Source organism: Pteropus alecto, unplaced genomic scaffold (assembly GCF_000325575.1).
Source record: "Pteropus alecto unplaced genomic scaffold, ASM32557v1 scaffold52, whole genome shotgun sequence".
In the NCBI taxonomy this organism is placed as follows: Eukaryota; Metazoa; Chordata; class Mammalia; order Chiroptera; family Pteropodidae; genus Pteropus; species Pteropus alecto.
Genome location: NW_006433941.1, coordinates 4,945,376 through 4,962,807, shown reverse-complemented (window position 1 = coordinate 4,962,807; position 17,432 = coordinate 4,945,376). Strand labels below are relative to the sequence as shown.

The following is a 17,432-nucleotide window of genomic DNA, read 5'->3' as shown; positions in this document are numbered from 1 at the left end:
AGAAGTAACATAGGTTTTCTATGTTTAAGAGTAAATCATTTTTTCTAAAATAGTAGGAAAAAGTAGAAACAACCAGCTTAGACCAAAAAGGACTCACTTTTAAAAGATCATTTGATTAAAAAACAGGGAAATAAAAGGCTTTGGGCTGAAGGTTCAGGGCCACACATAGAGTTTTCTGTTGATGACGTGATAATTGGGGATAGAATGAGGTTCTCAGCCACAGGCAGCAGATATAAGATCATGCTGTGGAAGGTAAACTGTTGGGCCTTGGTGAAACCGAGACATAACAAGAGGAATGAAGAAATAGAGAGGTGCAAATGAAAACAGGGCACAACACCTTTCCAGAGTGGAGAAATATTTAATAAAATCAGAGTCAAGACAGTCACTCGTATAACTTATGTCCTTGCTCAATGCTGGCTGGGGCAGAGGCATCTAGGTTGGATTTAAGCTGACCTCCAGAAAGTCACGCTATATCTCAGGCATCTCAGGGTGACGCCACGTAGAGGCTGAGCCAAGGTGTCCTGCAGGCTGGTAGAGCCCGTGGTTGTGCAGATGCTGTCCTGCCAGGTTTGCAGTGCGTACTACTCAGGCCTCACTCCTGTAAGAGCTTGTGCTTGACCGTGGTGCTCTCGGAGCAGAGGTGGACAAAGAGGGCACCTGCGGCTGTACGCGCCCGCAGCTCCTGTAGCTCATAGTCATGAGCCCACTCAACATTGCCCCACTTTTGGATCTGAGGGGAAGACAAGAAATGCTATTGAGTGCTAGTGCCCAGCTGCCTGCCAAACAGAGCCACATACCATCCCTATAGCTGGGTTGAGGGCCATAGGCTTCAATCTTGCCAAAATATGCAAGGCGTGCATGGTGTGGGAGGCAACAGGTAAGAACACGCAGGTGGCCAGAGCAGGCACTGTTTTCTCCAGGGTATGGATGGTCTGGGAGGAGTACAGTCCAGGCCCAGGGCCAGTGGGTGCCCACTACTAGGCAGGCCAGGCACCAAAACCACGTGTGTCTCCCGTGAGGCTCGACCTGTGTGCCACCCCTTCTCACACTTCTTCCCACAAGGAGGCGGGCATGAGGCAGCCTGTAAAATGTCATCCCTCTATGAGCTGCCGCACCAGGCTGGGCTGCCAGCAGCCCCCACATGGGTGGGATAAAAAAAAAAAATCAACCAATGCCATCTGGTCACTTCATTTCTAATTCCTAGGGGAGCTGCAACACTGCAGAGGCCTCTCTGCTCTGCACACTGGGGCAGCGTCGCATATTCTCCAGACTCTAAGAACTATAGGGAGAAACCCCGGACACAAAGCGTGGCTGTCCAGATGTCAGTGTGATTCCAGTTCAACCCTGCTGGCTCCTCCCTGGCCAGGGGCCCAGATGGCCTGGCCCAGCTGCCTCAGCTCATGCAGGAACTCATAATCTGCCATGCCACAGAAGCTATCAACATTTCTGAGTGGCCCAATCTCGATCTGAAGAGCATTTCATACTTTCTGAGAACTCATGTGCATAATCCAAGTTACTCTCCATTTTTGTGGTGGACCAAACCTTAAGTCCAGAGAACGATGGCCTGGTTCAAGTCTCACGGTCAAAAGCAGAGCCCAGACCAGAAACCAGGTTTCCTAGCTCCCTACCTCCCAAAACCCTCACAGCCTCATATCCGATCCACAGGTCACCCCTCTTCCCATTTAATCATTTCTAACATGCAGAGAATAGATAGCCTCTTTTGAAATACGGAAAGTTTTTTCCCAGACATTTTTTCTGAGCAGATGACTAGATGGACTTGAGCAATACTGCCATTACAAAAAGGTTTCATTGTGTTAGGAACCAAATTGTAATAGCAATTAACCTTCTGAGGTTGGAAGAATAACAACAAAAAGACAGCAAAGACCGCCATAATTTTCAAGGGTTAAAAAATGCAAATGACAGCATAACAAAACCTTATTAACTCTAGGCCCACTAAATCAGAACTCGTGCACAAACAGCAGCTCTCCTTGTATTCCCAGCCAGCCAGATGACCTACTGTGTGAATATCGGGGTGTAGAGGCTCTGACTCCAAGAGTACAAACATGGCTCCCAGTCATTTTAGGTATGCCAGGCTCAAACCATCTAGTTCTGTCCATTAATCCCCACCTGCAGTGTCGGGGTGAAGACCTTGGCCTGAAGTCATCAGACCTGGCTCTAAACCTAGCTCCGTCGTTTTTCCGGGGTGTGACCTGTGCCTTAGTGTCCTCCTGTGTGAAATGCGGATAACAACAGCCCCCACCTGACCAGGTTGTTTAGAAGAGGGAAGGGAATGATGGGAGAGCTGAGCACAATGCTGAAACATAGGGGGAGCACTTACTACTGTTATTTTTTTATAATTATTATTTGATAATACTTTGGCCATTAGTTTTGGTTTCTGTTTGTATACAAAAGTAATAAAAATGAAGTTTACATAAAAACAGATAGGTTAGTAACCCCCTACCCCTAGTTAGTTTGAATCTGGGAAGGGTGAGGTAGGAACTCGAGGTACTCGTTTTTAGGCCAGTGGCTGAACCTCACCTGGTATTCCTCTTCCAGGCGTGATAGCAGCACAGCCTGCTCCACTGTCAGGTGTAGGTCAATCAGGCCCAAAGTTAGCACCATGGACTTGAGCTGGGTCACTACAAACTCAATCCCTGCAGGGACACAAGCCAAGTTAGGACTCAGGGCACCTCCACTCCAAAACAGGGCAGTTGCTAGACCTACTCTTTATGAGGCCCTACAACCCTAGAGAGGTACAAAGGCACAAGGTAAGGGAGACCAGCCATAGGAAACATTGCTTTCTGACCAGCTCTGTATCCATTCCCCATTCTCCGAGAGCACTCTGGTTTTCCTTGGGGGAGATCCCTCCTCTGTTCCTACCTAGGGTGGGCCCATGACCTAAACCTGGCATATCAGAGCATTCCATCCCCTGGCCCAGTAATTGGTTCATGGATGGGCATGGGACTCAGGCCAGGCCAATGAGACTTGAACTCCTGAAGGAAAAAAAAAAAAGCCAACTTTCTCCTGGAAGGGCGTGAGCCTACTGTCCCCTCAGACTGAGCAAAAGGAACAGCATCAGAGCCACTGCCTAGAGTGCTCCTGTGACCCTCTGGGCTTCGGATGCCCATGCCTATCCTACCCTCCTCCCAGGCCCACAGGAAGCACCATGCATACCTTGTAGGGCCCACATGTTGTAAGATGCCAGGTGGCTGACGAGCACCTCCTGAGTCCTGGCTGGGATGCTGGGCCCCATTATACTGGTAGAAGAGCCAATCTCTATACCATATCTGAAAGGAAAAGATTTGGCATGCCCCCAGGCATGCTGTGTAGCCTAGCTTTTGTCCAGAAGCAAAGTCCTAAACTACTAAGTAGTAGGTGTGTGCCCCTTCAGGGCCTGTGGTGAAGGAGTCAGTCTTGGGGATTCTGGAAGCAACGGCCACTGTGGTCAGTGAACTCCTGATATAATAATTTCTATCAAGGGCAAAGGCAGAGGACCAAGAAACTGCCCTGAATGGAAGCATAGTTAGCGTGCCACGCAAGCAGGGGTTTCACTTATACAAGGCTGCTGAAATTCTATTTGCCTGGAATTTCCATCAAAATCATGGTCTACCTGCTTTTTAAACTTTTTAAGAAAGTTTTTCCCATTTGAGGTCATGAAAATTTTTTTTAAATACTCTTTTCCTTATAATAATATTTGTATATGTCCTATATCATTCAATCACTTTTTCAAATATTTATTAAGCCTCTACTATATAAAAGGCATTGTTTTTGGTCTGGGACATGAACTGGCTTCAAGAAAGATGCATTTTTGAGAATAATCATAACTATATAAAATACAGGAAAAACATTGGAGTAAAAGCAATTTTTGTAATTTTGTTTCTTATATCACTGATTTTTCCCATTGGTTTAGAAATATTCTTGCTAAAATTTTTAACATTACAAATGGAACATAAGAAATAGTCAAATTTTTCTAAAAATTATTAAGGACAAGAAATCTTGACTGCAACAAAAAGCTGACAATTTTGTATCACAGCAAAGGTCTCCAGGCACCTAAATTACTGTTACATTTCATTAGACTCCAAAATGACACTGTATCCTCATCGTTCTCACACAGTACTACAGTTGTTACATTTTACTTGATCCTTTAATGCACTGGCTATGCCTTTTACTATAGAACCCAAGGATGCCTGGCATGCTGGGGGCACTCAGGAGATATGTACAAATGAGACAAACTGGCTGTGGGCACTCAGGAGGTACGTACAAATGAGATGAACTGACAGACATCACTTTTGTGAAAAATGCTACACCAAAAAGTAATCTACATAAGCTTATAAAATACTGTAGGGTCAAGGTAGTACCGAAGCAGTAGCCCTTTCAAAGTCCCCTTGGAATAAAATGAAACTGAATTTTGTCACCACATCAATAGTCTGCTCAGTTTGCAAAAAAGAGTCTTCCTGCTAAAGAAAAATATGGAGTATCATTAATTCCTAGACACCCTATATCCACAGGATGTTACATATAATTTTGTAGGATGGTATCCAGACTTTTCTCCATGTGTGTATATGTCATATATGCCATTTTATGACTTATTTTAACAATGTAGGAATTGTGACAATGGTAAAGATGGTAACTGCCAGAATGTAAGCATTTACTGTGTGCCAGGCAGGATGCTGAGCATCACTTCATTTACTCCTCACAATACCTAAGAGGTAGGGATTATGAGCCCCACTCACAGATAAGAAAGCTGTCACTCAGAGATAAGTCACTAGCCCAAGGCCACATAGCCAATCATGGCAGAGCTGGGGCTCCATTCCTACACTCAGCACAGGTTGTACTAAGAGCAGGTACTTGGTGCATGGTGGCTGAAATAAATTTGAGGAGTATTTTTTCCAAGGTGGCCCTATTCCTGAACATATGGGAGGTGCCAAATCCCAAAGGTGCTCTGGACTCAAGAAGTCCACTAGCTGAAGGCTCTGCTTATTCAGTGTTACCCGCTAATCTCAACAAACTGCCAACACCGTAGGGCTACGCATCTTACCTCTTCTCGGCCCATTCTATGATTGGGTCCCACTCATTCTTTTGAAGTTCCACTAACGTCTGTGGTTCTTCCACCCTGTAGCTAATTCATTGCAAAAATCACCTTCATTAATAAAAAAGTACAATTCCATCATTCAGTGACAGACAATGGAAGAACACAAAAGGCAACAGCAAAAAACTTCGCCACCACCGCCCCAGCCCAAGTCTTCCCCTAAAGCAATGGTTCTCAACTGTGACCCTTGGGGCCAGTAGGGGAGCATCAACTGGGAACTTGTTTAAGTACAAATTCCGAGGTCCCACCTCACACTTATAGAAATCAAAACCTCTGGGGCGAAGACCAGCAATCTGTGTCTTAACGAACATTCCAGGGGATTGAATGTAAGCTTGAGTTTGAGAGTCACTGTCCTAAATGTCCCCAATTATTTGATGGGTCAAGGCTTGCAACACTATATTAGTACCATTCTAAACACTAATACTGTAACCCCGGATCCACACCTACTTTATCCTAGGATGATGGATGTGAATGCTATATAGAAGCTCGGTCACTGTATCCCTACCTACCCACACTCTTCAAGAGAGCGTGGCCCCTGGCCACAGACCAAGTTGCTTGTTTGTACTTCATGAGCCCAACTGCCTTCTGGCTATAGATACAGCTACTGCCATGGAAGCCTGATACCACCTGATGCCAGGCTATGCCACTTGTTTTGACTAAGAGACATAGAAGACAGAGTCAGCTGAGGTGAGCTTAAGTTGCAAGGCCTTGTGGGACTGGAACCCAAGCAGGCACTGTGGGAAGCCAGTCTGGTGTTAGCAGAGGGAAGAAAGATCATGAGTGTGCAGGAAAAGCCGGGCTGCTGGGCAGACAAGTGGGTGGACTCTCCCCGCAGGGGAGAGGGAGGCACTCTAGTACACTATCTGGTGGCTTATCGTCCTTCATTTCCTATCAGGGTCCCTGTATAGTTTTCAAGAAAACCCTAGATTGAATGGGTTTCTTTTCACTGCAATCAAATGGCCCCTAACACATTTGGATTTTCTGACTAGCAACTCAAAATCGGCACTGCTGGATGCCTCTCTAGGAGCCCCTTTGCCCCTCCTCAGCCCTCAGTGCTGATTCCATGTGCCACCTGTGAGATAACTCAAGATTCTAGAGCACTTGGGCCAGCAGACACGATGCTGCTCAACTACTTCAGTTGTTTCTTCAACTCTCCTTCAATATCACTAACAAATTAGCTAAAGAACATAAAGAAGGGAACTCCTGCCTGAATGCCGTAAGCCGAAACATCAGTTCTTTTCCTGTCTTTGCACTCCAACAGAAACACTGGCTCATTCTAGTTTTCAAGTCTGCTGGCAGTCAGACTGGAACTTACACCCCATCAGCTCTCAGGGGTATCCAGCTTGCTGACTGAAATCTTGGGACTTCTCAATCTCCATAATCCTATGAGTCAATTGTTTATAATAAAATCTCTTTATGTATGTGTATGTATACATGTTTTTTTCAGACCTTCAGAGCCAGAATGAATTATGCCACCGGCTTTCATTCTCTAGCTTGCCGATGGCAGATCATGGGACTTCTTGGCCTCTAAAATTGCGTGAGCCAACTCTTGTTTTTCATATGTACATATATATGCACATACACATATATATACACAAATAACTAAATAATAGACACAGGGAAAATTTTAGAAGTGGAGGAAGCCAGCTCCTGAATGTCAACTTCTAGCCATCTGTGTCTAGGCTGACAAGTAGTGATAAGAATGCCTACATGAGAATGTGCTGGTAAGCAAAAGTCCAAGGTCAGAGGCCTTGCTGGAGGTTGGAAAGTGACCCCTTGGTCCTAGAGCCTGCAAGAGCTGCATATGCCACCACCCCACCCTGCCCCAGACTAAGGGAGAGCTGTTGGACTACAGAAGAGGAGTGCCCATTGCTCCAACACCATTGCAGCCCAAGGAGTCCTCCCTTTTAGAGATTTGCAGAGCAGCTAAGTGCTGATGTCAACTAGACTGCTATCCCTGCCCTGTAAGATAAAGGAAAAGGGACTGCCTCTTCTTCCACTGATAACTGTCTGGGCAAATGAGGCAAAACAGCTCAAGGGACTTGCTTGGTCCAAAGGGAATGCCCTTCTAAACATCAATTACCAGATGGTATCGGTGTCCAGAAACTTTACAGCTGCTCGGATCAGCTGGTCCTTGTTTCGCTGGGTTGGGTTGTCCAAAGATGTGTTGCACAATGTAGTCTGAATCAAAAGACAGAGAGCCCTGTCACCACCTGCTAGACCCAGGCAAAGCACCTGTATTCCTGAGGATACTAGATCCAGCCCACAGCAACAAGGAGAACCAGCCAGCACCATCCAGCGAGCAGCAGTGCCAACCCAAAGGCTTTGACCCAAGGTGTTTCCACAACCTCAGCTGCAGCTCATCTACTGAGAGCTTATTACAGTCAGGCTCTGTACCAACAGTGCACTACATGTGATAGCTTATGGTACTCACAATATTCTTGCCATGGCTCTAGGATTAATGAACGTCCCAAGGTCTCATATTTTACTACCAGGCTCTTCCATATTTAATTTAATCCTCGCAACAATTCTTTGGATAGGTACTATTATACCCAATTCAGAGATGTGGAAACTGAGGCCCAGAGAGTCAAATTCAGTAAACACAACACATAAGCATTACTGGAATTCTAATATGACTGAAAAGCTTAACAGCTGGCTCCCTTAACACCTTAGAAAGCAGGGGGAAAAAATGGCCAAACCAGAAGCAGGATTATTTTTCAGATCTGTGGTGTCAATAGGAGTTTGCTCAGGTACTCTAATGATTAGTTTGTAGCTTTGTCACCCTAATGTCATCAGACAAAGGAGCAGACCAGCACTGCAGTGGGCTGAGAAGATGTTGAGGAAGCCCACATGGGTCTATATTACAAGGCTGAGCACAGCAGGAACAGGGATGATAACACTAACTCCTATGTTGACTGAGTACTCTCTCTGTGCCAGGGACCACACCCAGGGCTTGTTATGTATTAGCTTATTCCAACCTGATACTACTTTAGGAGCAGATACTGTTATCACTCACTTCTCACAGATGCAGAACATGGGGCTGAGAAGGGGGAATAACTTGCCCGAGGTTACTGTTTGGAAGCTGTGGAGCTTGGACCTAAACAGTCTAGGCCGACCCCTTTCCCAGGCTGCTCTAGCACCCCAGTGAGTCACCCTGTATGGATGAGGGCCAGGGAAGGCCTCGCCTCACCCAACTGCCCCTTGGGGTCTTCCACTCAATGAATAGTTACTGAGTGCCAATTAAACTTCATGCTAGGGTTGGCTTGTGCTGGTGAGTAAGACAGACATGGTCCTGCCCTTCTGTGCTTACAAGGCAGTGAAGAGACAGACAATAACCATATAAACATGAAACAGACAATTACAAATTTATAAGTGGTGATGAAACAAAGAAGCAGCTACCATGATAGAAAATAAGACAGCTGGGCAGTCAAGGAGGATAACATCTGCCCTGAGACCAGAGGAGGAACCAGCCATCCAGCAGTACTCTGAGCAGGGAACTGCAGGTGACCAGGCCACAAAGCGGAACATTCATTACATTCGAGGAGGCAAGTGTAGCTGCAGCCCACCCCCAAGGGCTTTATTGCAATTTGGTTAGAAGTCTCAAATTTCTTCCAGGTTCCCTAGGAAGCCAGAAGCAGGAATCAGGGTGTAGGTTTGTGAACTTGTTACCAGGTGCATGGTGTAGAATTTGATGGTATCCTGCTGGGAGTCCCATTCAGTGGCCACTGCAATGGCCAGGGCCTCGCTGGGGACAGTAAAGAGCTTGGCTTGAGGAGTTTTCAGCTTCCTGTGGTCCAGGTTTATCTCAAAGCCACCTTGAAAGATCAAATGAAAACCTCTCAGGGATTGGTAAGTGGAATTGACTGACCATTCCTATATTTAGCTACTGGAACTGGCACAGACAAAGACAACCCTGAGTCCCTTCACTGAGGGCTTACAGAAACATATCTGACAAAAGCACAAAGAGTAGTCTTCCCACTGAACTGGTAGGAGATGAAAAATATTTCTATCCATTCACAGAAAAAAAAAGAAGAAAAAGAGGCAGTCAAAATTTCGGATACTCACCTTCACCCTGTGTGATGCTGACATTCTGATAAAACCTCTTCCTTTCTGTGAGAAAGATTTTTCAAAAAGGCAGTTTAAAATCACATTGAGACAGCTCAGGAAGTAACAAGACCAGCTGGTATCATTATTGCTGATGCTGACTGATTGGCTTGATTTCCAGATCACCATTCAAGGTCTGCCCTACTCTATGCAACATAATCAATGTCTTCTGATTAAGCTGGGAAGAGGAGGACATTCACTCTCTAGGGATAAGGGAGGAACACACTGGTCAAGCCCCTCCTAGCCAAGAAACCCAGGGATAGTCTAATCATGCAGCATCATGAACCTGCAGACTGACCCAACAGACTTTTCCAGCACCTTCTGCTTTAACTTCTAAGCATGCTCCCCGATACTATCTCCGCTAGAGCTGTCCCCATGTCAGCACAATGTGCCTGAAACTAAAGATGGTGTCTGAATTTGATAAAGCCAGAGACACATTTCAGGCAAGAGTCCAATGCTTCTAAGAAGGCATGAGTGGAAAGCCAGTATGAGCGTGAATGTGCGTGTGCACACGTGTGATGCACAGGCAGTAAGTAGAGATCCCAGGAACATTTCCCATCCTCTCTACCAATTAATTAACCTAATTAACCAGCTTGCCTGTGTATTCAAAAGGAACTCCAAACATTTCCCTTAAGAAGGGGGAAAATCTGTGTCCTGTGTTTCCTTCTGCAAATAACTTGAATAAAATCTTATATAAAAATGTAAATACACTCCCTCTCTTTTCTTGGAGGAATTAAAAACCAAGAGCAGCGCATAAGGAATTATGCAGATCCTTCAACTAATAAAGAGCAAATAGGTCACATTTTGGAAGCTATAAACCATAATCCAGTCCTTACCATTCACTCATTCATTCATTTGTTCATTCATTCGTTTGTTCATTCCTTCACATACTCATCAGGTACTAAAAGCCTTCAGAGTCCCTGACTGAAGTTATTTATTGGAAATAATGATGCAGCATGTGAAGGAAAAGGAGATTCATTAGTTTCTAATGCTTTTTAACTTTTTACTTTTTTTCAAAAACCAAGCTTCAGTTAGTTTTATTAATTTAAATAGACTATGAAAATCAGGAGAACTTGGTTTATGTGCATGGGGGAAGGAGGTAATGAAAAGAGAGTATCTGGTCTTACTCCAAACATTGTATTTTTATGTTTTCCACATCACATCAGTTTTTTCATCAATCTCATTTGCTATCATTAATGCTTACACAAAAAGCCCAAAATTGCATTTCCATGGTTACACTTACCAAACTGAGGCCCAAATTATTTCCCCACAAGAAAATATTTGTGCCTACTATGTGCCAGGTCCTGTTCTAGGTACTTGGGATAAAACAGTTACTAAAATAGACAAAACTCTGTGTTCAGAGTTTAAATTTTTTTTAAGCGATTAGATCTGGCCACCAAGATGATGATGTATTATTATGACACAATTTACCATCTTTGTCCAAAATCATAATACTGATTCTCTCACGCATTTACACCAAAATAGGTTTATACCACCCTGCTGCTTTTAAATTTCCCTACTTTACATGTTGTCTCAGTCTCACTCAGATGGCAGGTACGACACAGGTCCAGGGGCCTCCTTGTTAATGTCTGGATGGAAGCATCCAGACTATGTCCACGATGTTCTCCAAAGCCAGTCCAGGCACAAGTGGGAAGAGCTTTGAAAGTTCTGACTCACTGGGCAGGGGGAGGATCTGTTCCTCAGCAGGCAGTGCCAATGGAGAACATTCTGGCACACAGCCCCAGGAAATTGGTCCAAGAGAGCTGGGGGCCAAGGAATGGATTCTGACGACACAGGCTTAACTATTCAAAGTTGCCAGGACAGCAGGGTTTCCCATGAAGGAAATCTTTTGTTCTGCTTTGCTGGTCAGGCTATGGCTCCTTTGTCCTGGTCAGACCTACCTCCTTATCTGTTAAGAGGAAGAGAAAACTGGAAGGAAGAGGAATGGACTGAGGAGCAAGAAAGGGGCAACCCAAACTGCTCAAAAAAGGAGAAAACCCTGCATAAAGAGATGACACCTGGACAAAAGGAACACAGAGGCTGCCAGGCCTCAGTTGAAGGTGGGTCCATATGTTAGTATGTTTTAGAAAGGTGTTCTGAATGGAAAGGTGACAGGTAGAGGGCAAACTTCAGTCTTGAAGTTTTTGTTGTTTTGTTTTGTTTTAGGTGAGGCAACCCTGGTCGACCTCACAGATTGCAAGGACTTTGTCAGCTTACAATCCCTTTTTATTTTTTATGCCTACAGCACCTGGTCTTTGTAGGCGATCTCCCATCCAAGTACTAACCAGGCCCGACCCTGCTTAGCTTCTGAGATCAGACGGGATCGGGGTGGCATGGCTGTAGACTCGAAGTTTTGAAACAAACTTTGGTGAGTATTAATTCTGTTCCAGGAAGGGTGGTAAGTCCTGGCAATAGGACTCAAAGCTCACCCCTAGCCTTAAGACATTAACTAGTGGGGAGATGGACATTAAGCCAGCCAAATGATAGAGTGACCATGATGGCCAAAGTACAAGGGACACTGAAATACATGCTGGAGAAGCCTAATCTCCTCATGGGCTAAAGGAAGAGCTCCCAGGAGTCAGATTCCATCTGAGACCTAAAGCAGAAGGAATTAGCCATTCTGCATTGATGGATTTGTTTTTGGAGAGGGTATGTGTGAAAGAGTTTCCAACAAAAGCAGCAGCTTACATAAAGGTCCAGAGCCTCATGAGAACAGGGTTTTGTTGAACTAGAAAAATGGTCAGGACAAGACTATAGCTATCTGGCAGAGAAAAGTTGGAGATGCCCAGAGAGGGCAGTGGGGACCAGATCTGGGGAGAGAAGGCCAGACAGATCACAGTAAGGAGGACAGAGAGAGCCAGGTAAGGGGTTTGCATATGTAAACGTGATCTGGAAAATTCATTTGGTGGGAGCCAGAATCCCCAACAATGTCAAAAGACGAGAGTTCTTCACCTGGGCCCTCAAAGGTCTTGGGTCACATGAGTCAAATCATGAGGCCACTAGGAGTCTGTCAAACTTCCATATTCTCCATGAATACAGGGCTAGCTGACAGCAACAGGAACATCATCTTTAAAGACAAAAGAAATAGTCTAGTCTTGTAGGATCATATGGAACTTAGGTCTGTGTAGAGTATGAATCACTCCCCTTACAGAACATCTGTTTCTGTGGCAAAAACATACTCAATGACTTTGAAGAGACAATTTTGTGGACTATGTAGGTAAAAGGAAATGGGTATGTAAAAAAAGTGTTGAAAGTAAAAAGCTAGCCACAAGAAAACAGGCTGTTAAGTAAAGACAACTTAAAAAAGCCTACTCATGTGAAGAGTGCTGAATTGGAAATTAATGTCTATTGTGTCCCTTTTCCTGTGAGGTTGCTTCAATTCATATAAAAAAAACAGGCTGTTTTCTGTGTCACTTTCCCCTATACTGCTCAACCTGTCCCAGGCTTCATGGACCAGTGAATGATCTTTCTTTCAGCTTCAATTTCCGGGCTGGCCTTTGCTTTGTAAAGACTCAGAGCCTCTGAACTACAACTCCCACTGTGCACCAAGAATAGAGGCAGTGCCTTCTCAGAGCTGCCTAACACCGTTATCTTTTTAAACAGTGCCATCTGGTGGGCCTTAAGCCTTAAAGCTGAAATCCTCTCTCCGGGCATCTCTTCAACCATAATCCTCAGGCAGCTCCAATCAACTGTTTCTGGTATCAAAATTCTTCAGGCCAACTATATAAAGAACAACTCAATAATAAAAAGACAAGTTACCCAATTAAAAATGGTCAAAGGATCTGAATAGACATTTCTCCAAAAAAAATGTACAAATATCCAATAAGCACATAAAAACATGCTCAACATTATTTATCATCAAGGAAATACAAATCAAAACTACCTCACATTCACGAGGATCGCTCTAATCAAATAATAACAAGTGTTGGTGAGGATATGGAGAAATTGAGACCTTTGTACACTGCTGGTGGAAATGTAAAATGGCCACCTTGGAAAGCAGTGTGGCAGTTCCTCAAAAGGTTAAACGGTTACTATTTCACCCAGAAATTCTACTCTTAGATACATAACAATTGAAAACATATGCCCACATAAAAACTTGTATACAAATGTTTATAGCAGCATTATGCAGAATAGTCAAAAGATGAAAATAACCCAAATGTTCATCAACAGATGAATGGATAAATAAGATGGAATATTATTCAGCAATAAAAAAAGAGTCCTGATAACATGCTACGACTTACATAAACCGTGAAAACACTCTACTTGAAAACAAAAACAAAAAAAAACCACATTCCATTTACATAAAGTGTCCAAAATAGGGAAATCACCTGTAGAGACAGAAAGTAAAGTAGTGGTTGCTTAGAGCTGGAGGGATGGAAGGGACAAAGGGAGGGTGACAGCTAAAGGGCACATTTTGGGGACAACAAAAATATTCTAGAATTGATTGTGGTGACAGTTGTATAATTCTGTGAATATACTAAAAACCATTTAATTGTACACTTTAAATGAGTGAATTGTTATGTATCTCAATAAATCTGTTAAAAAATTCTTCAGGACAAATGTATCTGTCATAGCAATTAATGTAAATGAGCTAAATGACTAAACACATTTTTCCCAAATTGCGCCAGCATCTAAAGCAGGGGCTGGCGATTTTTTTTTTTTCAGTAAGGGCCAAACAATAAACAATTTAGGCTTTGTGGGCCATTCCATCCCTGTTGCAACCAGTCAACTCTGCTCCTGTATTGAAAGCAGCCCTATGTAATATGTAAATGAATGTGGCTGTGTGTCAATAAAACTTTACTTATAAAAACAGGTGGCAGAATGGCCACCTTATCTACAGAATCTCCCTCAATCCACCATAACTACTCTATGAGGAAGACAGGGCAGGTGACACCTCTGAAGTGGTAGACTCTGAGAAGCTAAATGATTTGTTCAGGTGATAATTTGTAAACAGAGTAGACAAGACTTCTAACCTTGACTTTACTGGGTGTTTACAGTTAGCCAAATATGCTGCCTTTCCAGAAGACCTCCCCTCCAAGCAGCTGGTACAGAGCAGGACCACTAAACAGCCTCATACAGGTCTCCTTGCTACAATATCTCCTCCAACAACCCAGTGACCCTTTCCTAACCCCCAAGTTCAATCCACCTGCCAATCGAAGGCCCCACTTAGATTTAACCTTCCACTACTCTCAATACTCTCAGAATCTCAAAACGAGAAATGTTTGTAGAGCATTCAGAGGCTTGATTCACATACCTTTCTCCCACTGTGCTTCATTCTCTCATTCATTCATATCTTCTTTCACAGTTGATTACCTACCATGTGCCGAGTACTTTCAATAGCCTAAAACTATTGTTTGCCGTAGAAAGGAAAAAGATATGGCAGATGACATGCCACCATAATGGGAAGTGGCATCTACTAACCTAAATTAACCCTCTGCTTTCACCAGCTTATGTGAACGCCTAAATGTGTCGCCTTTGCTTGTACTGTGCTTCCCCAGGATGTTGTAAAGAAAAAAAAAAAACAACTTCTCATTTTCCTTTACAGACTCACACAGACACTCGGTGCTCCAAATGTGTATTTTCCCACCAGTCAACTCTGTAACACTAGCTGGGTACCCTACAATTCAATTAAGTGTCAACACTACGCACCTGGAGTTAGCATCGGATCTCACGTGTTAAGGGCTCAGTCCTACAAGACTGCCCCCTACCCCTTCAGACTCCAGTTTAAGTTCCGGTTGTCACCTGAGCTTCTGACCAACCCAACCAAATTGGAGGTTCCAATGATGCCTAACAGGTTTGATTAATTTGCTAGAACAATTCACAGAACTCAAGAAAACATTTCGCTTACTAGATTACCATTAATTATAAAATGATGCAACTCAGGAACGGCAAGATCCCTTACAGCCCAGTATCTCCTAAAGACGTGTTCTAGCTGCCCAACACTCTTCTTCCTCCTCTATATCAAACTCCTACTCATCAATCAACTTTCAACTTAAATGCCTTCTTTTAAAAACTCAAGACCCTTTTAGGCCCTGAACACCCCAAGATGGAAGTAGGTGCTTCTTTGTGGTCTCAAAGTTTCTTTGTATATCTCTTATCACAAGGCATTAGAAACTACTGTTTAACCAGGATACAATCTTTTGCAATTGACAATGAACATCACCCAGGTGTGGACCACACCTGTCTGTTTTGCAGACAACTGTGCTTTCTGCCCTCAGCACAGAAAAACTAATTTAATGGAAAGAGAATATTACTACTCTTCACTCATTTCAGTCACTCCCACTCTTAGCCTAAAATCTCTCCACAGGAGTAATGAAAGAGTCAACCTTCCAGGCCTCATCAGAGTCAGAAGTGGAGGAAGAAGAAACGAGGTATCAATTAACTCCTTAGTAGACGTGGCAGTGGTTGTGGTAGGGCAGTAGGAAGTAGGGCCAGGAAACCTACAGAGAAAGTGGCCGACTGAATTCCTGGGTTCTAGACCCCTACTGTACGGGCTCCTAGGACACAGGTCAGACAGGCGGACCTTTGACCTCCACTAACCTATCAGAATCTACTCTGACCTTGTAGTCCTGTTCCAGAACCTGAATTCCCCTGTCTAAAAACAAGGATGATACCTGCTTTCCTTATTAAAAAGCCAGAAACTCTGAGAAACGCCGCACACGCCAAAGGTCAATTACTGTCTAGTGCCGTGACGCGATGTGTGCCCTCGGGTTGTCCCTGCCCTAGTCTGAGCTGCTCTTTCCCAAGACTACATACCTCGATGAGCCTGATCCCTAACTCGGTTACCCCACCCGGCAAGGCCGGACCCCTCAGCCCACCTTAGCCTGCCTCGGTCCCTGGCCAAAGGGGGTGTGCCCTTGCCTCCCTCACCTGCCGGGGGAGCGTAGGCCCGGGATGGGGATGGGGTGTTTGACCCCAGCCCCACGAAGACCGTGGGGCCACCGGGGGGCCGATTCAGGAGACGGCGTCCGCCGTCCCGCAGGCGGAGGTAGCTTCTCCACATTGCGTTTCAAGGGGTGGGAAGACCACCGGTGCGAAATCTTAGAGCAGGAAACACAGAGCAAAGGAATCCCCAAACTGCCCACTCCGACTGTACGGAAAACTCTCACTGCCTCCCCAGAGCCCTCAAACTCCCCTGGACGCCGCCATCTTCCGCATGACGCCAAAGGCGCGCCGGGTAACGGCGTGCCTCCTGCACACGCCCCCAGTCAATCAGCATCACAACGCACTTCGTCCCGCCCCTTTTATGTCGCGCTTCGGGAAGACTACAAGTCCCAGAGGGTGCCTCGCGCAACCCGCCACGTGTTTTCTCCGCTAGCCAATGGGTGGAAGAGCCGCGTGAGCCTGCTCCCGCCCCTCTGGAGCGCCCGGGCCAATCGGAAGCGGTGCTGTGTGTGTGTATGTGTGTGTGCGCGTGTGTGTATGTGTGTGTGTGCGCGCGTGTGTGTGTGAGTGTGTGCGAGGGCAAGTGGGGAGGGGGACTCAGCTCAGGACGGGGAGGCCCTGCTCTCAGGTCCCGGGGTCCCGGTGGCGGCCGGAACGCTAGGTCCGCAGGCAGCGGGTGGGTGGTCCCATCCATCTCAATTCCCATTTCCTAGAGGTTCCATTTTCCTTCCAGTCTTAGGGGAGTTCCTTCATATCTATTCACCTTCAGATGGAGACTGCCATCCATTAAACCCCTCAAGTAATCTGAGTTCTGGTTTGCCGAGTGTCCCCCGCCGGCCGGTGCCTCGGCCGCCTCCGCGGCCTCGCTCATCCCGCCACCGCCCATCAACACCCAGCAGCCCGGCGTGGCCACCAGCCTGCTCTACAGCGGCTCCAAGTTCCGCGGCCACCAGAAGAGCAAAGGGAACTCGTACGACGTAGAGGTGGTGCTGCAGGTGAGCGCCCGGCCGCGCCGGGCCGGGGCCCGAGGGCCTCCTCGCGGCGCTCACGGGCCGTGCCTGTCCCCGGCTCCTCGAGCCCGCAGCCGCGGGACAGGCCCTTGCCACCGGGCCTCCAGCACCCGGCACTTCACCCCCGGGACCTGCCCAGCTGGTGTCTCACACTCTGATCCCCAACCCTGACCTGCCCTCTCACATGCGGATCCTGTCGTGAGCAGCTACTGGCAGTACCTGAACACTCTGCCAGACTTGAAGCCTGCCTGGGATCTGGAAGCCCCCCACGACTGGCCACCCTCAAACCCAGGTCTTTTCCATGACCTGTCGACCCAAGATCAGCCCTCCCTCTTGTCCCTCTC

General features: G+C 45.8%; 2 protein-coding genes across 2 annotated transcripts in view; one reads left to right on the top strand and one right to left on the bottom strand.

The window, feature by feature from the left end:
* Window positions 1-338: 338 nt before the first annotated feature.
* On the bottom strand, window positions 339-16,376 carry ATPAF2 (ATP synthase mitochondrial F1 complex assembly factor 2). Its single transcript, XM_006908444.3, has 8 exons — window positions 16,064-16,376; window positions 9,155-9,199; window positions 8,759-8,904; window positions 7,173-7,270; window positions 5,039-5,119; window positions 3,175-3,287; window positions 2,539-2,654; window positions 339-730 (listed from the first exon to the last, which is right to left on the bottom strand). The coding sequence occupies exons 1-8, from the start codon at window positions 16,194-16,196 to the stop codon at window positions 593-595; spliced, it is 870 nt and encodes a 289-aa protein (XP_006908506.1). The 5' UTR covers window positions 16,197-16,376; the 3' UTR covers window positions 339-592.
* The window catches only part of GID4 (GID complex subunit 4 homolog), a 21,274-nt gene continuing 20,191 nt past the window's right edge, over window positions 16,350-17,432 (top strand). Inside the window, 3 exon segments of the mRNA XM_015586636.2 lie at window positions 16,350-16,464; window positions 16,558-16,762; window positions 16,764-17,073. Of these exon segments, the coding sequence (XP_015442122.2) occupies window positions 16,350-16,464; window positions 16,558-16,762; window positions 16,764-17,073 (630 nt within the window).

Excerpts from the sequence above, each read along its gene's own strand:
- ATPAF2 (XM_006908444.3), bottom strand. The coding sequence starts at position 16,196 with ATGTGGAGAAGCTACCTCCGCCTGCGGGACGGCGGACGCCGTCTCCTG. Across the intron at positions 3,288-5,038 it reads ATAGAATGGGCCGAGAAGAG|ATATGGTATAGAGATTGGCT; the intron begins GTAAGATGCGTA and ends TTTTCCTTTCAG. Across the intron at positions 2,655-3,174 it reads CAACATGTGGGCCCTACAAG|GGATTGAGTTTGTAGTGACC; the intron begins GTATGCATGGTG and ends GTGTCCCTGCAG.